General features: G+C 33.9%; 3 protein-coding genes across 6 annotated transcripts; 1 reads left to right on the top strand and 2 right to left on the bottom strand.

Annotated features, from left to right (window-relative positions):
• Positions 1–809: 809 nt before the first annotated feature.
• On the bottom strand, positions 810–5608 carry LOC110732653 (probable methyltransferase PMT21). Of its 4 annotated transcripts, none has more exons than XM_021912619.1 (9): positions 5398–5608; positions 4395–4552; positions 3883–4178; positions 3629–3777; positions 3310–3505; positions 2958–3168; positions 2138–2816; positions 1701–1778; positions 810–1562 (listed from the first exon to the last, which is right to left on the bottom strand). In XM_021912619.1, the coding sequence occupies exons 3-9, from the start codon at positions 4153–4155 to the stop codon at positions 1343–1345; spliced, it is 1806 nt and encodes a 601-aa protein (XP_021768311.1). In that variant the 5' UTR covers positions 4156–4178; positions 4395–4552; positions 5398–5608; the 3' UTR covers positions 810–1342. The 4 variants fall into 4 exon arrangements, with proteins under 4 accessions (XP_021768311.1, XP_021768313.1, XP_021768310.1 ...); XM_021912621.1 differs by having other exon boundaries at positions 4464–4552; XM_021912618.1 differs by lacking the exon at positions 4395–4552 and having other exon boundaries at positions 3883–4259.
• Positions 5609–17516: 11908 nt separating this feature from the next.
• Positions 17517–21021, top strand: LOC110732652. Its single transcript, XM_021912617.1, has 4 exons — positions 17517–18133; positions 19328–19489; positions 19666–19962; positions 20195–21021. Exons 2-4 carry the CDS (start codon positions 19349–19351, stop codon positions 20840–20842), a joined length of 1086 nt encoding a protein of 361 aa, XP_021768309.1. The 5' UTR covers positions 17517–18133; positions 19328–19348; the 3' UTR covers positions 20843–21021.
• A 455-nt stretch (positions 21022–21476) lies between these two features.
• Positions 21477–26076, bottom strand: LOC110732651 (replication protein A 70 kDa DNA-binding subunit A-like). Its single transcript, XM_021912616.1, has 2 exons — positions 25485–26076; positions 21477–24131 (listed from the first exon to the last, which is right to left on the bottom strand). Exons 1-2 carry the CDS (start codon positions 25757–25759, stop codon positions 21788–21790), a joined length of 2619 nt encoding a protein of 872 aa, XP_021768308.1. The 5' UTR covers positions 25760–26076; the 3' UTR covers positions 21477–21787.
• Between the last annotated feature and the right edge of the window lie 647 nt (positions 26077–26723).

Genomic DNA, 26723 nt, shown 5'->3' with positions numbered 1-26723 from the left:
AAAAAAAATTCTCACTTCGTTTAAAGAAAATACTGTAAATTATTATTCACCTTGTTTTGCTGAATACTTCTAATTTTACTCATTTCATATAACTTATCATTTAAAATGAGTACAAATAACGAGTATTACTTTTTGTTTTTGTGTTTTTAAAAAATCAGAGCACTTATATACAGTAGTTAACAGGAATCGGATGTAATAACACTAACTTTTAATTAGCGTGGTTGTAAGGGAAAAGCTGCAAGTTCTTGTCTTCTTGATATTGGTGATAAATTATACTCCCCTGCTGTAAAAAATAAATAAATAAATAAATAAATTATACTCCCTCCGTCATTTATTTTTTGCCCCATTTGACTTTTCACGGTCTCAAAGACACGTATTTAAACGATTATATCTCCATTTTTATATTCGTAAAAATTATAAAAACTTGATATTAATAAAATATATTCTAACAAGATCCTACATGAATATATTATCACTTATAAATTAATGAGAATTCATGGTTAAAGTTTTAAAAGTTTGACCCATATATTGCTATGGGGTAAAAAATAAGGGATGGAGGAAGTGCGGAGTAAAAAGAATTGTTGTGCAATGCTCATCCATTATAGAAATTTCATTACATGGTATCTTTAACAGGTGAACGAACTTAGTGTCAATAAAAAAACGAAAAGAAAACAAACAGGGATGATACACTACAATAATACTCCTTTCGTCCCTTAGAAGTTGATATACAGAGTAATAGATATTCGAAACAACAAATAATTATCCAATCACTCCTACTCCACAAGTTCTTTTTATACCTTTACCCCACCTTTAAGTCAAAAAAGAGCCTTTTTATTGACGCTAAAGTAAGGTCTTAAACGACTGAAAAGGGGTTAAACATTGTTACAAAGATCATCCTCAGAAACAACCACTGGAGTTGCTGGCTAAAAGCTGACAATTCATGGTGTAAAAATCTCAGCACATTTTCATATCATCACGTGCACAAAATTTAAGGTACTGGCTATTTTTAGTACGGAGTACAATGTTCGGAGCATGTATAAACTTGATTAAAAAAAAAATACATCAACTACAAAATAATACTGTAAGATCATATTGTTTTCTAATAGACTAATTTCAGTATGACAAACTCTGGTTTCTTTTATAAAACTTTGAATTCTTCTATAATGAATTGGATAGACAGCACGTTCCTTCTCGTGCGGCAAAAAGAATCATCTATATAAGCTTTGCCTTTCTTGACCTGTGCTCTTGATCTTTCTCTAAATTACATCAAGAGTATAACTTATATTTCATTCTCAACCAGAAAACTCGATGGCCTTCGTGATTCAAAGACTGCTATAGTTTGTCATCTTGAACTCTGTTTAGAGTACCAGAGTTTCTTCTGGCATACTAGTATCTTTTCATTCTCACTGTTGTAACCAGTTTCTTCCTTGCGACACTCCCACTTCATCCCCTTGGCAATAGTACTGATAGAATCCACAAAGTAGTTGTTTTCCCTGATGATAGCATACCCACTAGGTCGAAGGATTCGATCCATTTCCAAGAGCACATACTTCATATCGCACCTGTCAAATAAAATAGTAAATACATTACTAAGGTCCTTGACTCCTTTTTTTTGCTTGTGATGGGGCAAAGTCTTTGCAAGACTCTAAACCCAGATGATGATTTTAAACAATGATAAGGGATTACAAACAAGGAGTTACCTATGACTTTCAGCAGTGAAGAGGCCATCTGCGTGAAGAAGATCATATGTTCTTGGATAGGTAGAGAATGGCTCGCACCTGAATCAATATAAAGGTCGTTAGTAAGGAACCCTATATTGAATTTGTGAAGTTATCGCATGGAAAGTGTGTCATTAGAACAACCAAGATAATGAATCTCCATCGGACAATAGTTTTTGTTTCTTCATCTTCATTATCATTGCCACTTCCACCACTTAGTAATGTGAATTTAGGTGGCAATGAAATTGAACATACATAGATGCTTGTCAATGGATATGCATAAGCTTGAACAATCACATGGAATTTCGATCATTTTCTATGATCTTCTACCAAAAGAATAGTAAATGTATAACAAAAGAATAGTGAATGATGCAAATCCAGATTATTGTCCACAAAGGGAATATTCGGTTACCACTTACCAGTCATGATAAGCTCCAATGAGACCCCGATCATAAACCACAGGCAATGTGTTAGGACCATAGGAGGAAACTACGTTCATAACCCAAACAGGATCCTCAATTAGTTGAGCTGCAAGACCCCCATACACTGTATTCATATCCATAACATTCCTTATCTTGTCACTTCCCAAGGCCGGGACCAACTTCTTGTAATGCTTAACTCTGACCTTCCACTTGCTTTCATCATGCTTGAAGGCACCGCCATTCCCACCAGGAATATCAGAGAGGCGATCTGGTGCAACGTCCAAACGTTGTGGCCACTTTGACACGGATTTCAAACTCAATTTTTTGAACTTTGGGTTTGGGACTGTCACACACGAGCGTAGAGGAGTGTACCAAGCTGAGTCAGGCTCCACACTGTCATCACACTTGGGAGGATAAGCATCAGGATTAGCAAGCTTCTCATCATAGCAGCTATTGTCTGAAGCCTTCCGCCACACAGCAATATCATCCTTTTTGCTGAACAGCTTGAAGCACATAGAAGTAAGCAATTCCTGTAATTTTTCATAGTCTGATCTTTGTTCCTCAACAGTGGTATTCCACCCTCGCCAACGGTTTTCATAGTTCACAGGTGGTCCAGAAAGAACCCAGAAACCTCCTGGCCGAAGTATACGGTGAATTTCCATGAGGTAGACTCCACCTAGAGACAGCATTACAAAAAAATTACATCCACATTAACATAGGATAACCAGATTATCAGATATCTTAGGTGAAAGTCTTCAATCTGAATTTCACACAAGAACACCTTTGAGCTGAAACAAACATAAACTGAGGGACATACCAAACTCTGTCCAAGGGATAAGACATCTTGAGCAGTGAGCCATATCAAACGAACTGGAAGGGAAAGGAAGTCGTTGTGTTGAAATAACTCCTAGAATTGCAGGAATACCACGTTCCAGGGCAAATTGAACTTGTGCCTCATGGTTATCCCTTGGGGCTAGGGAGACAGTAAGAATTCCTCTATCCAGCAAATCGCCTCCCCAGCTAGCGACCTTCAAGTCAATTAGCTCATAATATCAATATTTAATAACAGCATCAATAGTTTGGTGATATAATTTAGATCGATATTCTTTCAGAAAGAACCCATTAACATAAATTCAAACTATCCTATTCTCAGGTGATGTAAAACTTACCCCACAGCCAGTATCAATAGCAGTACGAATAGTTCCATCTTTCAATTGAGGAAGCAAGTTTTCCATAAGATCTACATAATGACTGACTCCCTTGGGAAACATCGTGCCTCCACCAGGGAAGAAGAATTTTTCTCCTTCTTTCTTCAGCCAATGCTGATTAGACTTCTGCTTGTTGATCCAATCGTATGGCACATTTCTACAAATAAATCACAAGAATAATGTCTTGGAATCAGCAAGTTTTTATTTTTAGATATCATACATAATCTAGTACAACAATGCCCATGGGCAACTATATGGAGTTATTGACAATTAAAATCACCTGTACCAACACTCGTTCTTGCTCTTTGGCCATCTAATTGGCAATTTATACCCCTCAGGTGGGGGCACCAAGCACTCTTTTCTTTCGAATATTGGTGGACAATGTCGTTCCAAGAAAGCAAGCCGTTTGTAACCATACTTCTTCCATCTCTGTATAAAGATACACAGACATATAATCAACATAACTTGACTACTTGAGCAGTGTACTTAAGAAATTAATCATCTATGATATGTATAGCTAAGTATTGTGTATACCCTTGGATCAGTGCAGGGAGTGTAATCCTGGTATTCAACGCCACATATAGGGAAGGAAACAGACTTAATCTGTAGAGGTGCGACAGCTGATTTCGTCGTCCGTTTTTGTTCTGTTTTTGTAACCGCGTCGGTGATATCTTTAGCATCAATATTATTGAATACCCCACCAAGATAGAATGATATCCCGCATAACAGAACAATGATGAACGACAGGGGGACGATCTTCACAGCTTTATCAGGGTGAGAAATCGGCCTTCCATCTTTAAACTTCATCTTACTTAGACTTGATGATTTACCTACATCAACAAATCCATGCATGTCAAAAATGGCTGCATATCTCGGCAACTTTGGTACAGAAAATACACTTATATGAGATCCTGGAAAAGAAAAAAAACAAAAGTATGAAGCACAACAAATTGTAGCCAACATATCATCAACCCACCAAACAATACAACATAGCTAATAACTCCAAATCTTCAAACTGAACAAATTTAGTATAACTTTACACTTACCAGAAAAACCCAACACCGGTAATAAATGATGGAAAAACCAAAGCTACTTAGACCTAGATGATTACTCACTTCAGACTTCCACAATCAAATCTAATGGAAAGACACCAAACTCGGGAAGTGTTAGCGCACACGTAAATTCTTGTATAAGACGGTCTGACCTGAAAGGTATATAACAATGACAGTACCATAAACAAAGGAGTCTAAACCAGGATTATAATGTAAACAGATCTACTAGTCAAAGAAGTAAATTGGAATATAATGGCAGCCCACCAAAATACTAAACCAATCTACAAGATTTCCACATGAAGGTGGGGTCCCAAAATGCTAAAACCAATCTACAAATCTTTTCCATGGAAAAAGGCCAACCACAGTCCCCATCCCCACTGTTAGAAAAAGTGGTGGAAATTATAAAAAAGCAAATCATATACTTGTATAATTGTTGACAATTTCCTGCATTAAATTAAAACTAAAATGGAAAGCTGAGACAAACATGAATACTACAAGATCATTGCTTCAAATCTAAGGATAGGAAAAAAGAATTCTTCCTTAAATCATGCCCGAATTTCCTCACCAATCAATAGTTTTCAACGTATACATGATTAAAAAGCAATAACAATAATTATAATAAATAAGTAAAAGAACATACTCAAAAATCCAGATAAATGAATATAATAAAAATTAAAAAAAATCACCAATTAATTCCAATATGAAATTACGAAGTATATTGGATTAGAAACCAATTAAATAGATTCTTGAACTGCAAAATCCATACCCTATTCTTCGAATGATTTAATTTCTCAACCATACACCATTTAAAATTCGATTTTACTGAATACCCATCAATTATAAACCATTAAACTTCAATCGGGAGCTCAAAATGATGAAATCAAAGATACCCATTTAAAGATCTAGCTAATACATTGCAGAAATAAAGGTAAAAAGGAAAAAAAAAAAATCACAAGAATATGGAAGAAATTGCGATGAAAATGGGAGAAGAAAATACCCTTGTATTTATCCTTATAACTTTTTTGTAAATCTTAATCTTTTGCCTGAATCTAGCAACAGAGCACCAAGCAAATTATCACCCAAAAAATGGATGGTGGAGAACTTTCTCTCTCCAAAAAAAAGAGAGAGAGAGAGAGAGAAAGAGAGGATGGAAGTCAAGTGAGAAAGAGTAAGAGTGTGAGAGAGAGAGATATGGTGAGAGAAATTTGGAAGGTTATGATTATCGAAGATTTATTTATAATTCAATTATTTAAAGATTATAATAAGAGGCCAACATTTTAATAATTGTACGAAGGTCGAAGTATCAATTTTTAATACAAGCCTACTATACGATGCAGATACGGTGTAAGGCTCCGGCCCGGTAGGACATCTAAGTGGCTTAACACACCTTCTCCTTCCTACCAAAAATAAGAAAAAGTGTGGTGTAACCCGTACTAAATATTTACGGAATACTTATCAACTTTAATCGAGAATTTTTATTGATGTATGAGTATAAGAATAAACAACAATAATACTGCGTATTACTTTGCTTGAATAGGCGATTTCAATAAAAATAATTTCGTTTTACCATTATTCATCATTACGTTAAAGATATAATTGATCATCAAACATATTTTTTAGAGACCGTAGAAAAATAAATAGTGCAAACATTAATATAGGGATTGAGGGAGTAAACAAATGAAAAAAAAAAAGAGAGAATCCCTAGTTGCTTGCCTTATGTTTTGCTGGGGTGTCCCATGAATTTAGTTCATGGTAGTCTCTTGACAATTTGACATGTTAAATTTGGGATAGTTCTAAATTGATATATCTTAAGAAAATAAAAGAATGATACTCCGCAGTATTTTTGCCGTTTTAACATTATTTATGAAATCATAGTTTAAAAAAAAAAGTTAAATTAGGAGAAAGGTGAAATCTTAGTTAATTTTGTAATCTTGTTAATTTTGTTTCAATATGTACTTTTAAACTTGTTCTAGTACATAATCAAATATGTTAATTGTAAATATCATACAAAAATTACTTTTGTAGATTTCTTTTATTTTTATTTTTTTTTTAAACGAGGCTTTTGTAGTTTATACTAGCTAAAATCCTGTGCCATGCACGGATTTTACAAAAATTTGTAATGAATTGTTAATTCAATCATAGAAAGTAATAATTTACCAAAAGAAAAATAATTTTTAAGTAAAGAAAAATAATTTTTAAGAAAAAAAAACTTAGAATTTGAAATTATATTTTAGTTGAATATTTATGGTAAATATATTATGGATAAATGGGAAGGAAATATATTATATAATATTCCAAATATTCTTCAACGATGTGATCAAGTAAAAAAAAGGGGGTTTGAAGGAAAAATAACAGCACCAGGATGTGACACGTGTTATTCCCGGTGTCTGTTTTAGCATTATAAATAGTATAGCACCCGTGTGATGCACGGCTTACAAATCTTGATACTCATATTCATTTCACAAAATTTTAAAATAAAATGATTTAATGAGTAATAATGAATTTACTTAGAAATATGTCTTAATTATATATTTTTAACCCTCAAAATATTGATATGCAAAGTATTACTTGAAAACAACTTTTTTTTTTTTTAATTCTTAAATTGTATGGAAAGATTTGAAAAATAATTCAACTCAATGAACTGACAATCAATACCCATATTAAGTCATATTTTTCCCCTCATTTTTAAAAGGGGGATTTTTTTGCGTGGCTGGTCACACCGTGTGGCCGGGATGATTCAAGTTTCTTAGCCAGGGGTTAGTCGAGTTACTTCTGACCGAGTAACCCATTAAGTAACCCCTGATCGAGTAAACCCCTGATCGAACCCCTCGACCTTAAGTAAATTAAACCCCTGACTGAGTAACCCCTGACCGAGTAACCCCTCAAGTAATCCATGACCGAGTAACCCCTAACCGAACCCCTCAAGTAACCCATGACCGAGTCCCTAACCGAACCCCTCAAGTAACCCCTAAAGTAAACCCCTCGAGTAACCCTTGCCGAGTAACCCCTAAGTAATCCATGATCGAGTAACTAACCCCTGATCGAACCCCTCAAGTAACCCCTGACCGAACCCCTCAGGTAAACCCTGACCGAGTAACTCGAGTAACTCATGACCGAGTAACCCCTTAAGTAACCCATGACCGAGTAACTAACCCCTGACCAAACCCCTCAAGTAAACTCTGACCGAGTAACTCGAGTAACTCAGCTCATGACCGAGTAACCCCTGACCGAGTAACCCCTTAAGTAACCCATGACCAAGTAACTAACCCCAAACCGAACCCCTCAAGTAACCCCAGACCGAACCCCTCAAGTAGCCACTGACTAAACCCCTCGAGTAACCCTTGATCGAGTAACCCCTGCCACACGGTGTGACCAGCCACATATAAAAATTTGCCTTTTAAATGACTATCACTGTCCTCTAACTCAATATATTTTTGGAAAAGTATACCATTATAATAACATGATCATTATATATTGTACTTCGTATATCACATATATTTTCGTCTTTTTTTTTCCTCGATTGCTTCTAAAAACACTTAAAGTTTAACATGAAACTTTTACAAATAGGATTTTTGATCCCATCACTTACTACCTTGATTTTATTACATGATGAATTCACCTGATCATCACCACACACCTATCACACCTTCTACAACCAAAAATTTACCCGTCTAAAAAATTTGCAAAGCCACTAACTGCTTAGTACGAAGTATAATTTTTTTTTTTCCTAAAATTTTAACCTCGGAATGATGTTTAGGCTTGTCAATTGTTTGATTATCCGTCTTTTTTGAATTATATGTAATCATTTTATATCGCAACTTCTATAATAGAAAGCATTCAGTGTGACAGATTGTCAAGGTGCATTTGTGAAAGATAGGTTTTTTATTGCATATATATAATAGTAAATTAAAAAAATATATATACAAGCATATAAGAGAAGAAAAATAAAATGCATATCATTCTTATATATCTTTAAGATGAAGTGAACAGAGTTTTATTATACTTATTTAGTAACTCTTAAATAACAAAGTACAACATTGACAAAGTGACAACTATAACACTAACTGGGGTATCCCCTATAACACTAACCGAGTAACCCTATGATGGTTGGCTACACATATAAAATTAGTACCAAAATCTATATTAAAAATGAAAATTATAGTTTATCTTATAGGGTGGTACACTTACGTGCCTCATTTTTTCTTTTTCTTTTTTTAATTTTTTTTATATTCATTTATTTATGTCTATTATGCAAATTTATATATGATCGTTAAATAAATTAAAATCATTCTTATGCACACTCAATACTCGTAAATTCATAATAGATACGTATACGTAGTATCAAGTATAATGTTATCCTTATATTCATTCCATGAACTAACTGTCTAACTAACAATACCAACATCTTAAATATGTAGATTGTAGATATTATGCATGAGTGTATTGTAATATTAGTTGTCAAATAAATGGTTTGATTATAGGTGTAGCATAAATTTAAAATCCTATTATAATATTAAGAGATTTCGGGTTTCACACAGTGTGGCGAGCTAATACGTGAGTAACCTTGACGTGACCAGGTAACCTCTGAGCGACCGAGTAACCCCAGATCAAGTAACCTCTGACCAAGTAACCCCTGAGTCCCCGACCGACTGAATAACCCCTGATTGACCGAATAACCTATAACCAAGTAAGTAACCCCTGACTGACCGAGTAACCCTTTACCAAGTAACCGCGACCATCATTTAAAAAAAAAAATATATGTGGCTAGCTACACGGTGTGGCCAGCCACATATGAAAGTTTGTGAAATTGCATTATATACCATATGTAAATTTTTTTATAAAATAGATATGATACCTAAAATCATACAGTAAAAAATTAGTATTATACCAACATAATTGGTTCACAATTTACATATTTTAAAAACATAATTTAACAAAAGACTACTATTAAACATTTTTGAATCAATCAAAATCAATTCGTAGTATATCAATAATCAATCAAAATTCATAATTTTGTGATCGAATTTTAATTAGCGGTATATCATTTTTATGTATATTCTGATAGTAGTTTCTAGTCAATTATTTTTTTGATTGATTATTTTGGTGAAATATCCTTTTTTTTTTTTTTTTAATGTTACATGTTTTTAGACTAAGATTCACGAAAAATAATCATATCACCTTCTATAAATGATTATATACAATTTTTACAAGTGTATAAATATGTAAAATAATCAAATTTGATTAAATGAAAAATATGGAAATGCACTTATCATAATTTCTTATTTAGACCACGTGTTATATAAATTAGAATATTTGAATGATATATAATTGATAATCTATATTATCAATAATATCATTGATTAACAAAACTATAATCTAAACTTGACTAAAATATGGATAGGAGGATATAAGATATTATAGATTATTCTATAATATACAATATTATAAATATTTTACTAATATAATTTATAAAATTTTCTAGCTTCATAAAATGGTCAAGAATGCTTATAATTTGTAGCTATTCATAATCTATTATTTACTATCATTGTAGGAAAAAATATCACTTGTTAATCTTTTCTTTTACAAAATTAATTTGCTACTTAATACTACCCTCGCTTTCCCGAGTTCTATCCATTTACAATTCCTAAGGTTAAAGTGGAGGTAGTATATTACGTAGTATATTTTATAAATAAAATAATTTATAAAATTAGTGTTTGAGTGATAATCTGCCTTTAATATAGTCAATTATATCTTTACTAAACTGTAATAGAAACTTAACTAAAATATTCAATATTCATGTGTAAATATATCAGATTTTATATATTATGAAGATTATTTATAATATGCAATTAATAGAATCTTTGACAATGATATACATTCTACAATAGACAGTTCAAAAAAAAAAAAAAAAAAAAAAAACAGAAAACTAAAACAGGGACACGTGTCAGCTTTGGAGCTAGTGTACCCTGTTTTAGTATAGTATATATAGATTATTGATGTCTATATGAGTAGAATATTGAAACAAATGGAGTAATAATCACGTTACATTTTTAAACATGATTCATTTTCGACCATTTGTCAAAATAACATTAAAAACCTTACAATATACAATTCACTTAATATTAAAAATGTACGTAGTGTTTTTTTTTTTTATCATATCATTAAATTTACTAATATAGATATTTGGCCGAAAAGGGATATAAAATAATAAAAAAAAAATTACTTCTCAAAAAAGATATGCATAGTTGGTAAGCAAAAGGCAGCTCTTTGCCACCATTTTTTCCTTAGTGTCACTTTTCATTTTTCTTTGCCCATTTTGAACAAAATACTTTCTTGTGTAATACTCCTCGGATGTGTTAAACTCCGTATACATAACAGATTGAATCAACCTAACAAAAACAACCATCTACCGCTATCTTGTCAAATCCTCAGACACAATTACTTGTATATAACAATCTCTACACCTCTAAAAATTGTTGTCAAATCAGCCCGTTTTTTGTGTGGCTGGCCACACTGTAGCCAACTGACACACATCAAAACACCAGCCGGATAATTCTTAATCGACCGAGTAATCCTTGATTGACCAAATAACCTCTAATCAACCGAATAACCCCTGACCATGTAACTTCGATCATACAGTGTGATCAGCTACATATGAAATTTTGTAATAGAACTATATTTACCATTCTCTAAATAAAATATAAATAAAGGACTTAAAAAAGAAACAAGAATATTCTACTAATAGAATTGAAATATTTTAGTCTCAAATTGAACTCTAGCTTTGTATATCAGTCGTATACTCTCTTACCAGAGTGGCAGAGTTACCTTTACAAAGTTTACAAGTTTAAATTACACTTTAACAACTTTTTTATTCCCAAATTAACGAAAATACAAAAAAGAATCTAATTTAATGACAGTAACCAAAAAGAAAATACTGTCACTCTGCCAGTAAGAATCGTACCAAAAATAAAATAAAATACTCTGATAAGGTTTTTATTCCACATTTTTGTGACTTCATTTTTCCGAATTTATACTTGAAAACGAATTTAGAATAGGTTCAATAATAAGTTACCGACACTTTCACAATCAATGACACTGTTAATTTAAAGGCCCACTTTATTCCTTGCTTTGTTTCTGTCCATAATCATCATTTACAGAATAAAAGGTTTAACTTTATATAATCAACAATATCAACTTTTTTAATGTATGATTTAACTGCTTTTTATTAAATAAATTCACCGTAATCCTCTCATTAATATGAGTATTGATATTTTGTCAGAAGCAGGTGCCTTTAAATGTGGATTGTCTTTTAATAACAATAATGAAAGTCATGAGAGTTGTTTCTCAGTATTAGATTGTACCTCTTGTGAAGGTTTTACTGGGTGAGGGATCATTCGGTTGTTTTTAAGATATGTTTTCAGTATTTATGACATATAAGAAGTGCTTTGTAAGTAGACGCGTTATGTAAATAAATAATAGACTGTATAAGATTAGATGATCCGAAATACGTGTTTTATTTTAATTAAAGGTTATTTTTTGTAAGAAGTTGCGATTATTATTGCATCAACTTATCCAAATTATATATGGGAATGAGCTTAAATGGAGCGCTAGTAACTTTTTTCGAGCAAATGAATTTTGTGGATGACCAAATAAGTACATCAGGTTATGTAGGGCTAAGCTAGACTATCACTAGAAATATATACGTTAGATAACCCATATCACAAGATTTTGGTAGGGTACTAGGTTGTGCCAAAATTGTGCTAGCTCGGAAAAAATACACTCCATAATTCCATATGCATCATATTCATGTGCGTCATGTTGTGCATAGTTCATGAGATAGATCTCGTCAAATTTGTACTCCTTCCGTTCTTTTTTTGTTACTCTGTACATTTTTTTCTAATATTAATCAAGTTCTTTGTAATTTTTAAAAATTGTTGTTTAAGGAAAAAAAATAATTCAACAATACTCCGTTTATAGTTTTATTTTAATAAAATAAAAAAAATACTCCATATGAATAACTAAATTGGAGTTATTGATCGACTCCTTTTGAAAGAGAGTAGACACTAATAGCATTTGATTGTATTTACACGAATTAATATTTGGTCAATAGACCAAAATAATAATGAATTCTTGACCTATTACTTAAAATTTAGGGTTAGTATGTATAATAAATCACAATTTTAACTTTTTAGCCATCCTTATTTGTAATTTGTATTGGCCAATCTAATACAGTAAAATAGTAAATGCTACCACTTACCACCGACAATCCACTCCTCAGCCAATTGAATGTTACATACGAGTTGATGAATTTTGTCTTTTTTTTTTTTTTTTTTTGACGAGTTGATGAATTTTGTCTTTGCTTGTTCTAATTTATTTAGCTTCATGTGACACAATATATATGCCAATATAGGCTTAGGAAGAAAAGAATCCCATAAAATAATTTATATTTTAGCCTTTTGAAAAGTCATCAACCCATCCCAGTATGACATGCCCCCCCCATAGCTATATAGAAAATAAGAAAAAAAATAAAAACTAATTAATACTGTTAAATTTTATATTTTAGATCATCCCTTGGTTACAAATTAGATTATATACTCCTAATTACTCCGTAACACATTATACGGATCCCCTAAATAGAAATAAGTAATGTCCATATAATATCCAATATCACCCATTTTATACACTACGGAGTACCACATATCTATCTTATCAAAGTATCGATCAATCACGTAGTATTTCTATTTTTATTTAAGGTTCACTCGTGATTTCACACTTTTTTTATTTTATAATATATATATATATTTTTTTTTTATGGTAAGAAAAAGGGAAAAATTAGGAAACCCTCCTCACGATGAGAATTCCCAATGCATTTGAAGAAAGAATGAGAATTAAAGTAGAGTTATTACAAGGTATGATATCCATATTGTCACTAACTAAATGACCTACATTTGCTATCCAAGCTGCTGCTATATGCGCCTCTTGATAGATATGGTGAATGCTCCAACTGTGAAATTGAAAAAGAAGAGCTCTAATATCGAAGATAATGTGCTCGATCTCCCATGGAATGAACCAAATACCTTAAACTGCGTTGATAACTAAAAGGTTGTCGCCCTCAATTTGAATATTGCGAATACCTTGTTGAATAACTAAAAGGTTCACTCGCGATTTCAAACTAGTAGTGTGGAATACACAAAGTATTGAGTGAGTCTGTTTCACCGTGAGTTCACTCACCCAATATATAAAATTTCAAAATTGATGTGTACAATGACCTGTATGAAAATTTCAAAAACTTACATAAAATGTACAAAACACTTAAATCTAAATGTGTAAAGTCAAGGTCTTTAAAAAGTTACTCCCTCCGTTTTTTAATGTTAGTCCCATTTAGAATATTTTGACTATTAAAAATTATTAGAGAGAATTTTCTGAATTTTTATTCGTTTCGATGAGTACTTTATTAATATCTAATTTTTAAATTTTTTGTTTGTGTTATATTAAAGATATTTGCGATCAAAAATTTGCATCGATATACATAAATGGGACTAACATTATAAAATGGAGAGAGTATTAGAATTGTTCGATAATATATATCCATCTCACAATAAATCCAAACTCATAAGGGAGAATATTATTAGGTTGACAAATCATCAGTAAGTTTGAACTTTTCTAATTTCTTTACAGTTTGCAAATATTTTTTTTTGCGTGGTGCTTATAGTTATAGTCTAACCACACCCTTACACAAAGGGGCGGGTAAACAAAACTAATGATTGTTTTTGACAAAAACAATGAACTAAGAATTTATAGGGTAATAAATCATGGGTTTTGACCTAAAATTACTTATTTACTCCAACCAAGAGACAATTGTTGCTTGCCAATGCAACTTAACATCCCACAACGTGAATTTTACGAAATTAAATGCCATTTGCCAACATAATCACATTAATTAAATATCAAATCAAATACACCAATTAACATATTGGACGAGGATGTTTGAGGTGTGACACACTTAATTCGTTTGAGAGTGTTAATACTACACGTTTATTAGTTGTTAATCAGTTTTAATATTTCTTTTTGAGATTTATCCCTATTATCGAAAATATAATAATTTGAAAAGAACATTTTTATTAATTAGTATCATAAATATTTGCATGAGGAATTGAGGAGGATACATGATGGTTATCATGGTACTCATCACCAATGTTGCATACTTATTGCAATGGTTACGTCTTGCATGTTGACACTTGGACTTCTTTTTTATTTCTAAAATAAAAAAGTTGACTTTTGTGGATACTTAAATAATTCGTACACTAACACAATAATGTTGGTGGTTATAGTATATAGACATATAGTGGAACCTTTTCACAATATCTAAAATATCTTGCAAATTTAAGGAATGAAAACTTAAGCTATAAGAGCACTATCAACAATGAGCAAAAAATTAATTTTCTTATTCTCTCTTTATTTATTTTCTTTCTCTTCTAAACTCATGAGCATTTTTGTGATCATATTTTTATCTCACCAATGATCAAAAAAAACTTTCTTCACCATTCTCTCTCTACTACATCTTCTCTCTTACTTTTACTAATTTCCTCCTACATGTCTCTCTACTATATTATTTTTATTCTTTTTTTTACTTGTCTTGTGGACCCCACATAGTTACTATTCATCTTTAAAAATGCTCATCCAGCAATTTTCATTTGCTCATGAGCATTTTTGCTTTTACTCATTGATGTAAGTCATTTTTGTTTTAATTTTACCCAAAATTTTGCTCATTAACATTTTTTTTTCTCATTGTTGGGAATGCTTTAAGAATTAAGAGTCTTCTTGCTCCATATATACTTTATGCTCGTATGTTTGCGGTGGTGAACATATGATTTTTTTTATTTTTTTAAACATCTTTATATAGTACTCGCTTTAATTTTAAAGCAACATTTACACTTGTATATCTTGATTTAATTTGTAACTCGTAAAAGTTTCAATAAATTGTTAGTTTCAGATAGATGTGGAGTAATAATAGTTAAGACCACAGTCGACCTTCCTTGTCACATCAATTAGCTCAAAGTCAAAGGATCAAAATGCAATGTTGCCCTACTCGCTAGTGCACTACTAAATTGCATTCTACTAAGTACTTGGACTTGGAAGCGTTAACAGTTTCTAATCATATTAATTAATTTTCCAACTTTTAAGTTATCAATCAGAAGCCTAGTATATTTACCTCAAACCACATCCAAATTGAACCCGTTTAAAAAATTTATAATTTTTTTTAAAAAAACATCTAAAAGTATAAGAGCATTGAGCAGTTCCGAAAGTATAAGAGCATTGAGTAGGATGAACATACAAAAATATACTTTTTTTTTTTTTTTTTCAAAAAAAACCCCCTTATTTTACTAAAGAAATGAACTTTTAAGTTTTAATATGTTTTTTTTATTCTTTTTTTTCCCAAAACTTTTAAGATTCACTATATAGCAAAGCACATGGCAATTCCCATGGCCTTTATTTGGTAGGGTGGAAAGGACCCGATTACATGTGACTTAATTCGATTGATTGTATTTGAATAGCTCCGATTCATCTACATTCTACTATATACGGGTAGTTGATCAATTTGCTTCATTTTTTGTATACAAGCTAATTAAGATATTTGAATTGATTTATTTAAAAAAAAAAAAAAAAAAAAAAAGCTAATTAAGATATTGAAAATGACCCATTAAATTATTGATAAGAGGTCCACCTAATTTTAATTAATGTATATTTTTTTCCCCTCACTACACCAATCACAGCAATTGTCCTACAGCCATACATGTACTTGTTGAATTCTAACTCATACTTGAAATTAGACAATTGGCTTAGACAATTTAAGGTCAAGCATTTAGGCCACCACCATTCATTCCTGATAATGCGCCACCACAGTTAGCGCAACTGTCGTCCTACTGTAATATCAGTGTCACTCACACTCACATCTTACGATCACTCTAATAGAGTAGTTATAGTAGCGGGCGTATTATGTTTTGTGATAGGTTACCTTAGAATACTCGTACAATAATAGTCGTAGAAATAAACATAGTTGGTCTGGGTTGGGCAGATTAAAATGAGGATTAATTGGTCAAGCAAGGCATAAAATCTGTCCAATTCGATAAGAACATGTCACATGCCCAACATGGCATGAAAGACACATTGATGGACCATGATATGGGTCATGCATAGACATCATTTTTAAATTTTGGCCTAATAAAAGGGTGTGCTGGCACATAATCACCTAGCATGACAATATGACATGACACTGCATGTAAGACAGGACATGGCATGACACTATGACTTTCTAGCTCTTGACCCATTCTAAACACGACTCATTTGAACGCAAGGCTTAAATATTCCTTAACCCCTTAGAGACACACGACACGTGTGCTTGCATGACTTGACACGTGCCCAATCATAACTAATTGAGATCCGATCCATAATGTATAGTAGTATTATTGACCTATTGTATATTGAAATATTTCACATAATTGAGACATGAATGAAGGGAGCACAATAAATATTACTGCATGCATGTGAAACTCAAAAACTATACATTATACACTACTGTTACATTCACGTAGTTTAAATGAAATATCAGAGATCGAGAAAGGGACAAATGCATGGGGTTGCCGTCATACACATAGTTATAGTTGTTAAGAAAATGATATTTATTTATAAAAAGATGTCGGTATTAATAAGTATCATAAAACAAAGGAGTAAGTTCATCAAAGAAAATCCACTTGACTTTACACAAAAACAGCCAAAACAGTCCATGTTCATCTTAGTTGTTACACTCTAAAATGAAAGATTAATATTTGGGTTTTCAAACTACTTGTCCAAATTTTATTAATTATATTAATTAATGTATTTATTATACATACCGTCAATTTTGGAGCATTTTCGCCGACGTTTTTTGTTATCCTTGATTTTTGTGGATAGAATGTCCTCCCTAGAATTTATGTCTACTAAAAACGAATGTGAATCCATGATTGATAAATTACATATTTTTTTCATTTAATCAAACTTTCATTTACTTTATATACACTTGACTATCTCTTTCTCTATGTTACTTTTTGTATGACCACATGGGTTAGCAAGTTGCAAATGTTGCAATTTCAATAAAACGAATGAAAACGGAAGCGTAAATTCTTATCATGGGGTTACTCCGTTAGCATAATAAAGATTATTCGATCAGTGTTATAGGGGTTACTTTGTCAGTGTTATAGGGATTATTCAAGCGGCCACATGATATAACCAGCTGTGTATAAACTGCTGAAACGGAGTACTATGTAGATAGATCGGTGCTCGCACAAGTGAATAACAAAAGCATGATATGAACCGGCCCATCTCTCAACCTTAATTAGCTCATGGGCTGGCCCTGTTTCATTCTGGGCCGATAACAATTACTCAAACTGTATCTCGACCCAGCCCACTATACTCAAACAAAGGCTTGTTGACCACCCAAAAAAGTCAACACAAGTGGGGCCAGAGCCTCAGAAATGAGTTTCTAGTTCTACCAACAAATTTGTTTTTTTTAATTTTTTTTTTTCCCTTCAATATTAACCTTAAATTAATTTTCCATTTTTAATTTAGGAATTGTTTGCTATTTTTCTCCTTCACTGGAAATTTTACCCGAAAAATTAGGGACAATCAAAACTTGTGCTCTCCACACGTTTCTCTCTGCTTTGTTTCTCCATCTTCCTCAAATCCCCAATTTTTCTGTAAGATTTTCTCTCCTTTTTAATTTTTTTTTTTTTTTTTTTTTTTGTAATGTATTTTCATTTAATTTGTTTTTAATTGAAGATTGAATCTTCCCTAGTCAATTTATACATTTGCATGTTCTTGATTATTGTACTAGTATTTATGAAAATGGATTTCTCTGCGAAGATTATGTTGTTTTGGAATCATAATTTGTTGTATTTTCTGGGTTTCTCTGCGAAAATTATGGTGTTTTGGGTAAATTAAATTGGGGTTCTGTCCAATTTTTTAACTGAGAAATTTTGATTTGTTTTGGGTTTTAAGGTAGGTGAGATAGGACCCTTGTTTATCTACCTTAGGGAATCTGTGCATGCTAGTTGTTTGGTATACAATATCTATTGTACAATAAGTTGTTTAGAATGTGTAAAATAATAGTCTTGGTTGTAGCGTGCACAACTGCACATGCTACATTCCGTTTAAAATGACGTGATCAAGAGCCCCGTTAGTTAGAGACATTGGTGAACTAGGAAGCTTGTTGGATCATGAATGTAGAATGTACATGCTAACAATTGTAATAGGGGATTCCTTATGAACATTTCTATGTTTTAGTGATGATGATATGTGCACTAAATTAACAATTTTTAACTGCTGATGGCTATACTGTTAGCTGAATTGCCTGTGTTTACATTGGCATCATGGCATGGAACACTCAAAGGCAATGAGCTTAAGCATCCATCACAATTGAGACGCTTAACATTCTTACAGAAAGATATTTTAATTTTTTTTTATGAAGTACTGTTAATTGTTGTTCCTAGAATGGAGGTATAAAGTTGTCTCAATGCCATCTTTCTCTGTGGAAATTTGACTGGAGGAATTACTCAAACTTCTGGACTGATTAAAAATAAACAACCTACGAATCATTCAAAGGATTTGGGGTAGAGGTTTATGCAAAATACTCTTGTCCACTGATAGCCTAACTGAATGACATATACTTTGATTACTATCAATATTGATAGCGCCCCAGCTTCCTAAGTATAATTGTAGCAGAAACCTGAAGCAGCCTAACGATATGAACTTTTTACTGATCCAGCGCATATGGAAGACAATCCTGCGCATTTCTCCATAACCTTTCTGTTGCTTGTTGCCTTGTCGGTGCTAATATGTCATAATGTCATATTCTGATTAGCTTTTATTTACGGAAATCTCTCTTCTTGCAGGCCAAATCCACAAGAGGTTTTATGGACTTCTTTCTTAACAAAATGAAGGAGAAGTCATCTGAATGCCCCTTCGATGAACAAGATATCCAGCAATGTCCGTTCTTGAGGAACATTAGCAAACCCACAAACTTGTCATTCGCACATGTGAATCTTCCTGTTCCAGTGAGTGCTAAACTGCTAATCCAGTGTCTCTTGTCTGTGGTTTTCTAGTCTAGAAAATTTGCAGGATTTCTTAGCTATCTACTACGTATTACTTGGTGGTACAGTATTGCTTATTTCATAGCTATGTCAATTCTCTTCGCTATTTCCGAAAATCATAATTGCTTCTACTGCTGCAGGCTGCTGGATCCAAGGGTCCAATTTTTGAAGATGGTCCAAACTTCGATTTGGCTTTCAACCTTTTCCATGGGAAGGATGGGGTTGTCCCACTCACAAGGAGGCCAAGTTTTCATGCTGATGATCATTTGGAACCCCAATCTTCTCTGATGTTTAATCCGTTGGCTACAAAGGCAGCCACGATTAGTTTGTCAGCATTTGGACTTGGGGGCCCATTTGGTTTCAATTTCTTATCTGACAAATGGAAGAAACAGAAGCAGAAATCCGAGTCTTCAGGGAAAAAGGATCGTTTTTCTCAAGTAAGTCATTGCGTTTTTCTTGAAGAACAAATTGTGGGCATATTGAAATTTATACTTCCAGGAAAACCATGAACGACTAAACTATATGATTCGTACATGGCATCACTTGTCATTTCTTTTGATAATCTAAACGAAGTATATGATATTTCTTCTCTTTTTGAGATTTTTTTTTTTAAAAAAAAAAAAAAAAAAAAAAAAAAAAAACTTTTTACATGTGTTTTCTCATATTTAGGAAGGAAATCCAGCAGAACATGAGGCCCTCAGCAGTGAGTGGCTACAAAGTGGGAACTGCCCAATCGCAAAGTCTTATCGGGCTGTAGGTCACGTGCTTCCCCTAGTTGCCAAGGCTCTGCAACCACCATCAGGTATGAAGCTCCATTGTCCACCTGCTATAGTGGCTGCCAGGGCTGCTCTTGCTCAAACTGCCTTTGTGAAAAACCTCCGCCCGCAACCTCTACCAGCAAAGATGCTCTGCATTGCTGCATTGGGCATGGCAGCTAATGTACCTCTTGGGATTTGGAGAGAACACACCCAGAAGTTTTCATTGTCATGGTTCATTGCAGTTCATGCTGCTGTACCCTTTGTAGCTATGCTTAGAAAGGCCGTTTTGATGCCCAAGACTGCAATGGCCTTAACAATTGGTGCATCAATTCTAGGCCAGGTAATTGGCTCAAGAGCAGAGCGAATTCGGATGAAAGCAGTGACTGAAAATCAAATTATAACTTCTGAGAAAGCTGCTTATCAAGAATTTCCAGGCTATAGTACAGACCGTGTAGACGACGGCATCACTAATTCCTGTGGGAATGAGCAGGTGATATTTTGTACACTTTCAAGCAAGCACAATAATGCGGGCTCATCTGGAACTAATGTATGTTTCTAAGAATGAGTGAGATGAAATAAGACATAATGAACTACGTAGTAATTGAGTTAGTAAATCAATAAAGCTTGCTATGTAGATTATACTAGTTGTAATCTGCTTAAGTTTGTGTAAAGTGATTTGGAATGCAAGTATATTTATACACAAAAACAATAATTATTATACCAAGGAATTTTTTTTCATTGACACTATTAGATCTGTCTAGATTGAAAAAAATTACAAAACCAAATACAATTTTCTTAACTTTAAAAGAGTTGAAAGTTAATTTTGCGCAACGAGCAATTGTCTTGAAAGGGGACTCCCCTAACCTTTGTGTATCTTTCCATTACCAAAAAAATCTAAATCCGCAACGATTGCTTTTACTCCGTATTCTTAAACAGATGATCAAATGTCCTTGATGGAAAACAGAGGACGTGGGTATCCTTTTTGTACACTGCCATAAAAAGTGTACAAACTCAAGCTGGTAAATGCTTCCCAATTTCATTGACATCCATAATGTAGTGAGAAATAAGCATCAAAATTGGTTCATGACTTGTATTTTAGAAGACTTTTTTCAGAACAGAAATTGCATCCAACCAGGAAAAACAAAAAGCACTATGCACAACCAAGCTGGCTAGGAAACGTTACATATAGTACAGAGTGAAAGCAGATTATACTAAATTACATAAACTAATATCCATTAGATAAACCAAGTCAAAATGTGAAACTAAAATAATGTAAGAAAAAGAAACCTCTTAACTACGCTACAATATCATAGCAAAGCCAATCTACTGTGCCAAAATCTCCTTAGGCTCGGATGGCTAAGTATCAGTTATTACAGACATCAGCGGACTGCTGTACAGAGTCAAAAACACCAGAAACAGTGCCAAACCTAAACCAGGAGATATAAAGTATCAATCAAAACCCGGCGCCAACACTTCTGTACAGACGTCACCTAATACCTAAAATTTAAAAACCTCCAACGTGTTGTCTCTGGCCACCACCATATCTACCAGGACCCATGTTACTACCACCATAAGCTGGTGGCACAGCACTTAAACCAGGACAGTCCCTCGCAAAATGCCCAAATTTTTGGCATTTATAGCACTGTCCAGAATTGCTACCGGCAGGAACTGTTTGATTCCCAAAGGTTGCTGGACTGTTAATAATACTAGGGCAATTTGCTGAACTATGACCAATACCACCACAGCTACTACAGGTCATAGGCATTCCAGAAGCAGCAGCACCGCCAGCGTACCCACCACTATATTGATTCCCCAATTGGCTACTGTTAGTATACATGCCAGCTTCTCTCCCAGAAATAGCAGAGTTTGTTCCGTAGCTCACACCAGAAACTGAAGGCTGACTAATTCCAGCGTGACCAATTCCTGATCTGTTTGCTCCAAAATTGGCAGTGGCATTCTCTAATTTGGCACCTGGGGCACCAGAATCACCTAATTTAACTTTGTTCATCAATTCCAAAATAGACCTGGATTCAGCAGTAAAATTGACCCTCTCTGCCTTTACTACTGTCGACTTAACACGCTGCTCATCGCTGAAAGTCTCCTCCTTTACTTTCAGCTTAAATATGTATTTATTGAAAACAGCTGCACGAACAATTTCTGTAAACTTCTCATCATCTTGTTCCTCATTTTTCAAATAGTACAAATTTTTAGCAGAGATGCCCATAATCTGTTCACCACCTTCCTGAAAAGCTGTTACCCAGGTTAGGCTAGTATGATCCTGTATTTGAAGCTGGAGAATATACCTATATTCACATTCATCAACAGACTGATCACATCTATCACAACGCCACTTCCCATCTCCATTATTTGTGACCTTTTTGCTGCACTGTCGATCCCCAATCAAGATGGGGCATGCTGTATAGCAGAAGTTGTCTGTTTTGACAAATGATATGGTGGCGCACACTGTTATCCAATCAGGCTTGTCAGAGGTCCCCAACTTCTCATCCTTAATTTGAGACAAGGTCTTACGAGCATCAGTCCTAGCCAAACTTGTTGTCTCTCTAGAAATAGAAACAGAAGGCATGTTTCTTCCTTCCCTATCGAACCATTCCTTCAGATTCTGAGCCTCTGGAAAATCTGGCTCTATAAATAACTGGCTTGTGGAAAGAGTTCCAATACCTTTCCCATTGAACTCATATACTCTGGCTGATTTGACAGCTAAAACAGGAAAATTTCCATTATCACACATATTTTGCAAGGTCTGTCCTTCTGCATTACAGAAATTTCCCCACAAGGTCAATTCAACACTTCTTCCAGACATATCCTTCAAGTTAAGACTCCTTTTCTGAGTTTCAGTTCCATTTTTCCTCATAATTGTGGATGATGGACTGATAGAAGAAACGACACCGATCAGATCGATAATACCATTGGTCTCTATGCCCTCAATGTCACTGATAGGCCGGAAGTGGAATTGCTGCCTAGGAATTTGACTGTCATCTTCAAAACAAGGCTGCACTATAGATGTGGTGTCCAAGAATATCTCATGATCATTAGGAAGATGATTGAAATTCTTCTGAGCAGGTTTCAACGCCCCTTTTGATATCATGTATACTTTGCCTTCCTCAATTTGGTTGTAAAACTGATCAACCACAGCATTAAAGCAGGTAACTCGAATTTCTCCTCCATCAGCGTCTAAAAGATCAAAGGAAAAAACTTTCCCATCTCCACGTGTATTGTTATAGTGCCTAAGGTCACCCTTCGATGTTACTCTTGCCTTGATTGTCCATCGAACAAGATAAGGATTTAACGCAGCAATTGGAAAAATCCTAGGGGGCGCCTCATTCTTTGCAACAGGACCCCTATTCATGTACATTGAAGGTGGTTGCTGCTGATAGGCAGGTTGCTGATTGCGTGAATAAGCATTTGGAGGAGCACGTAAGGAATCTGTTTTGGCACTGTGAAAGGCTCCATATGGACCAGCAGCAGGAGCATTTAAAGTACTCCCAGCAGCAAGTTCTGGTTTAGGGCGCAAGGGAGATCCATTATTCGTAGGATAATGTCCTGAGACCTGGGTGGTAACAGAACCACTATAAGACTGTGCTTGAGGAGTACGTTCCAGCTTCGGCTGCTGCAAAATACCACCCCCTGCACTACTAGGTCTAGGAATGGAACCAGTGACTGGTGGCTGAAGATTTGCTTGCTGGACATTTCCAGAAATCATCCCAGTTTGACCCACAGGGGAAGGAACTTGAGCAATGGGTCTAGCACCATCATTTACAAATTGCTTTGGTTCACCAATTGTTGGGCACGTCTCTTGTATCACTTCAAGTTCGATAATAATAATAATCCTGCATAATATTTGACCATACAAAAGCCAAAGTCAGCACACTCCAAATCCTTAACATCTTCAAGAAATCAAGGATGGCTAAAAACAACACATAAGCAGATAGAAAGAGTCCAGCACACAGCAAATGTGTTATCAAAGATGCTATAAGCTAACAATCAGCAAACTAAAATCATAAAATCAAGGATGCTATAAGCTAACAATCAGCAAACTAAAATTATGTTATCAAGGATGCTATAAACTAACAATCAGCAAACTAAGAATGACTGAGAGCATAATTAAAATTTTACAGTTTCGTCAACATACTTTTAACTTTCCCTCCAGATCATAATTTTAATGCATCACATGAATAACCATGCCACTACAAGTCTGGAGTCTGGACTTGAAGAGTAGACAGTCTAGACACCTTGCATCTGATCTTTTGTTTATAAAAAGTATATAATCACCTAGATGTTTGAAGACATGACACATTTGCTTCCACAATATCCAGGAGCAGCTATAACCAATCACTTACTCTCACGGAGTACAATACATATCTATACCTCACCACAGACGAAATACAATCACTTCAAATGAGAAAGTCAATTGTATCAATCATTAAGCAACTCAAGTTGTAATCCTAAAGTGATTCAATGAATTTTATGCCTATAAAGGCTCTAGCCCTTTACAAAAGGGAAAACAATCCTAACCTTTTGCCCAATTAGAAGCATCATCAATTCCGTTACTGCCTAAGTGCCTATTACAAACATATCCTCATGCAATTCCACCAAAAGCCAATCTTTGCAATCTTCAATATACACAAATGATTGCCAAACCCACCAAAAAAAATAATCTTTAACCATCTGCAACAAACTAAAGAACCACAAACCTAGCCCAACAATTCCCTTCCCACCACCAGAACAAAAAGGTAATACCCATCAAAACAAGTATAATAACCCAACATTAGTTTCTTAAAGACCAGCACAAATCAGCTGAAAACACTAAAATATTTCGAAATCAAACATACACAAAGACCCAAATCAAAGAACCCCCACCTAATACTCACAATCCCAATTCAAAAAACTTCATACACTACAATTTAAAGAACCCCCAAACCTCCCCTTTAAACAGCCTCTACCCCTCAAAAAACCTACTTAAACAGTCGAATTAAATATTTTAATAACCAGATACAAAAACATCAAAAATTTAAACTACAATCATCAATAAAATGAAAGAAAACCCATAACACCCCTGATTCCAATAAAAACCCACTCTAAAGCACAATCAATGAATCAATCTTCCAAAATCAAATTATTATAAAGCAATTAACATCAATTATAGATGAATAAAAACAGCAAAAAAGAGTTAAGATACTAACGTTCGGCCTTGAATGACATTGCAAACGGCTTGCATCAATCGAATAATAGAACCCTTTTGCAACGCCCCGGTTTTAACGAGTTCATTACGCTGAGTAGCAAGCATCCCTTGTTGCAAATGCAAACCATCGGACAACAAAAGGCGGTAACGCTCAGTCGCACTGGTCGGATTTTGAGTATTAACAAGTCGAATATCGGCTACTTGAAGCAACGGTTTAAGCTCAGTGTCGCCATTACACATCGCTTCGATTGCTCCTTCTGTTAGATTAATCGCCATTAATGGTGAGATCTGGAATTGAAAACCCTAGGAGAGAGAAAATTGGGGAAATTTCGAGAGGTTTTTGGAGAGAGAAAGAAGATGGAAGATGAAGAAGCCCTAATTTTTGGGGATAATTAAGTTGAATTGGAGAAAAAGCGCCATTTAAGAGGATGAGCGCCAAAGTGAATTATTTTTAGTTTATTTGCTTAGAGGGGTCTGTAGTTTGAGGAAATTGCGGAAATGAAGGGCTTTTTCAAGTGTTGGATAAACTTACAGGGCAAGCTTTGGGAGGAACCGTCATCTTTCCGTTTGGGTTTCACTTGCTTTTTAGTTTACACGTACTCCACATAAGACACACCGTGTAATATGAAGTACTCTTTCGGTTTTTGAATAATACGAGTAGCATTTTAAAATTCTACAATATGTTTGATTAATTATGAGAAGTTGAGAAGTTTCACTTACCTAGGTCTCTCTAGATAATTAAGTTCATCCATTTTGTGAGAAGGGAATTAAAATTCCAAGGAATTTCTATTTCTCATAAATTTGTCGACTAAACACCACACAAGTATTTAAATTCCTAGCTAGAAATTTCAACTTTCTATGTTTTTTTCGTCAATCAAACGACAACTAGATTTTTTTACGTATTACAGTAGGATTTTTCTAGACTCGAATCATAAAGTTGTATTCATAATTAAATTGACATTGCTAGATTAGATTCGAATTAAGTTAACATGGTTAATGAGATCAAAAGTGATGTGTGATCATATGAGAAGGTTAGCAATGCAAACTTAGTACTAAGAGTACACATTTTGGTAAAATATTTGAGTACTGATCATGGACTCATGGTTGTCTAAGTTATTTTGGTATTTTTCTTGGTACAGTATGTGCAAACCTTGATACAGTACCTCCATTTGGTTAATACCTAAGGGTTTTTAATATGTGAAACATTATATTGATCATTGGAGTGTTGGAATCAAGCTGT

The sequence above is a fragment of the Chenopodium quinoa genome, unplaced genomic scaffold (assembly GCF_001683475.1).
Source record: "Chenopodium quinoa cultivar QQ74 unplaced genomic scaffold, ASM168347v1, whole genome shotgun sequence".
In the NCBI taxonomy this organism is placed as follows: Eukaryota; Viridiplantae; Streptophyta; class Magnoliopsida; order Caryophyllales; family Amaranthaceae; genus Chenopodium; species Chenopodium quinoa.
The sequence above is the reverse complement of the archived record's forward strand: the minus strand, read 5'-3'. Positions and strand labels throughout refer to the sequence as shown.

Coding starts and splice junctions, on each gene's coding strand:
- LOC110732653 (XM_021912618.1), bottom strand. CDS start 4,200: ATGCATGGATTTGTTGATGTAGGTAAATCATCAAGTCTAAGTAAGATG. Junction 2,817..2,957: donor TATCCCTTGGACAGAGTTTG/GTATGTCCCTCA, acceptor TGCTGTCTCTAG/GTGGAGTCTACCTCATGGAA. Junction 1,779..2,137: donor ATTGGAGCTTATCATGACTG/GTAAGTGGTAAC, acceptor ATATTGATTCAG/GTGCGAGCCATTCTCTACCT.
- LOC110732652 (XM_021912617.1), top strand. CDS start 19,349: ATGGACTTCTTTCTTAACAAAATGAAGGAGAAGTCATCTGAATGCCCC. Junction 19,490..19,665: donor ATGTGAATCTTCCTGTTCCA/GTGAGTGCTAAA, acceptor CTACTGCTGCAG/GCTGCTGGATCCAAGGGTCC. Junction 19,963..20,194: donor AAAAGGATCGTTTTTCTCAA/GTAAGTCATTGC, acceptor TCTCATATTTAG/GAAGGAAATCCAGCAGAACA.
- LOC110732651 (XM_021912616.1), bottom strand. CDS start 25,759: ATGGCGATTAATCTAACAGAAGGAGCAATCGAAGCGATGTGTAATGGC. Junction 24,132..25,484: donor AATGTCATTCAAGGCCGAAC/GTTAGTATCTTA, acceptor AATATTATGCAG/GATTATTATTATTATCGAAC.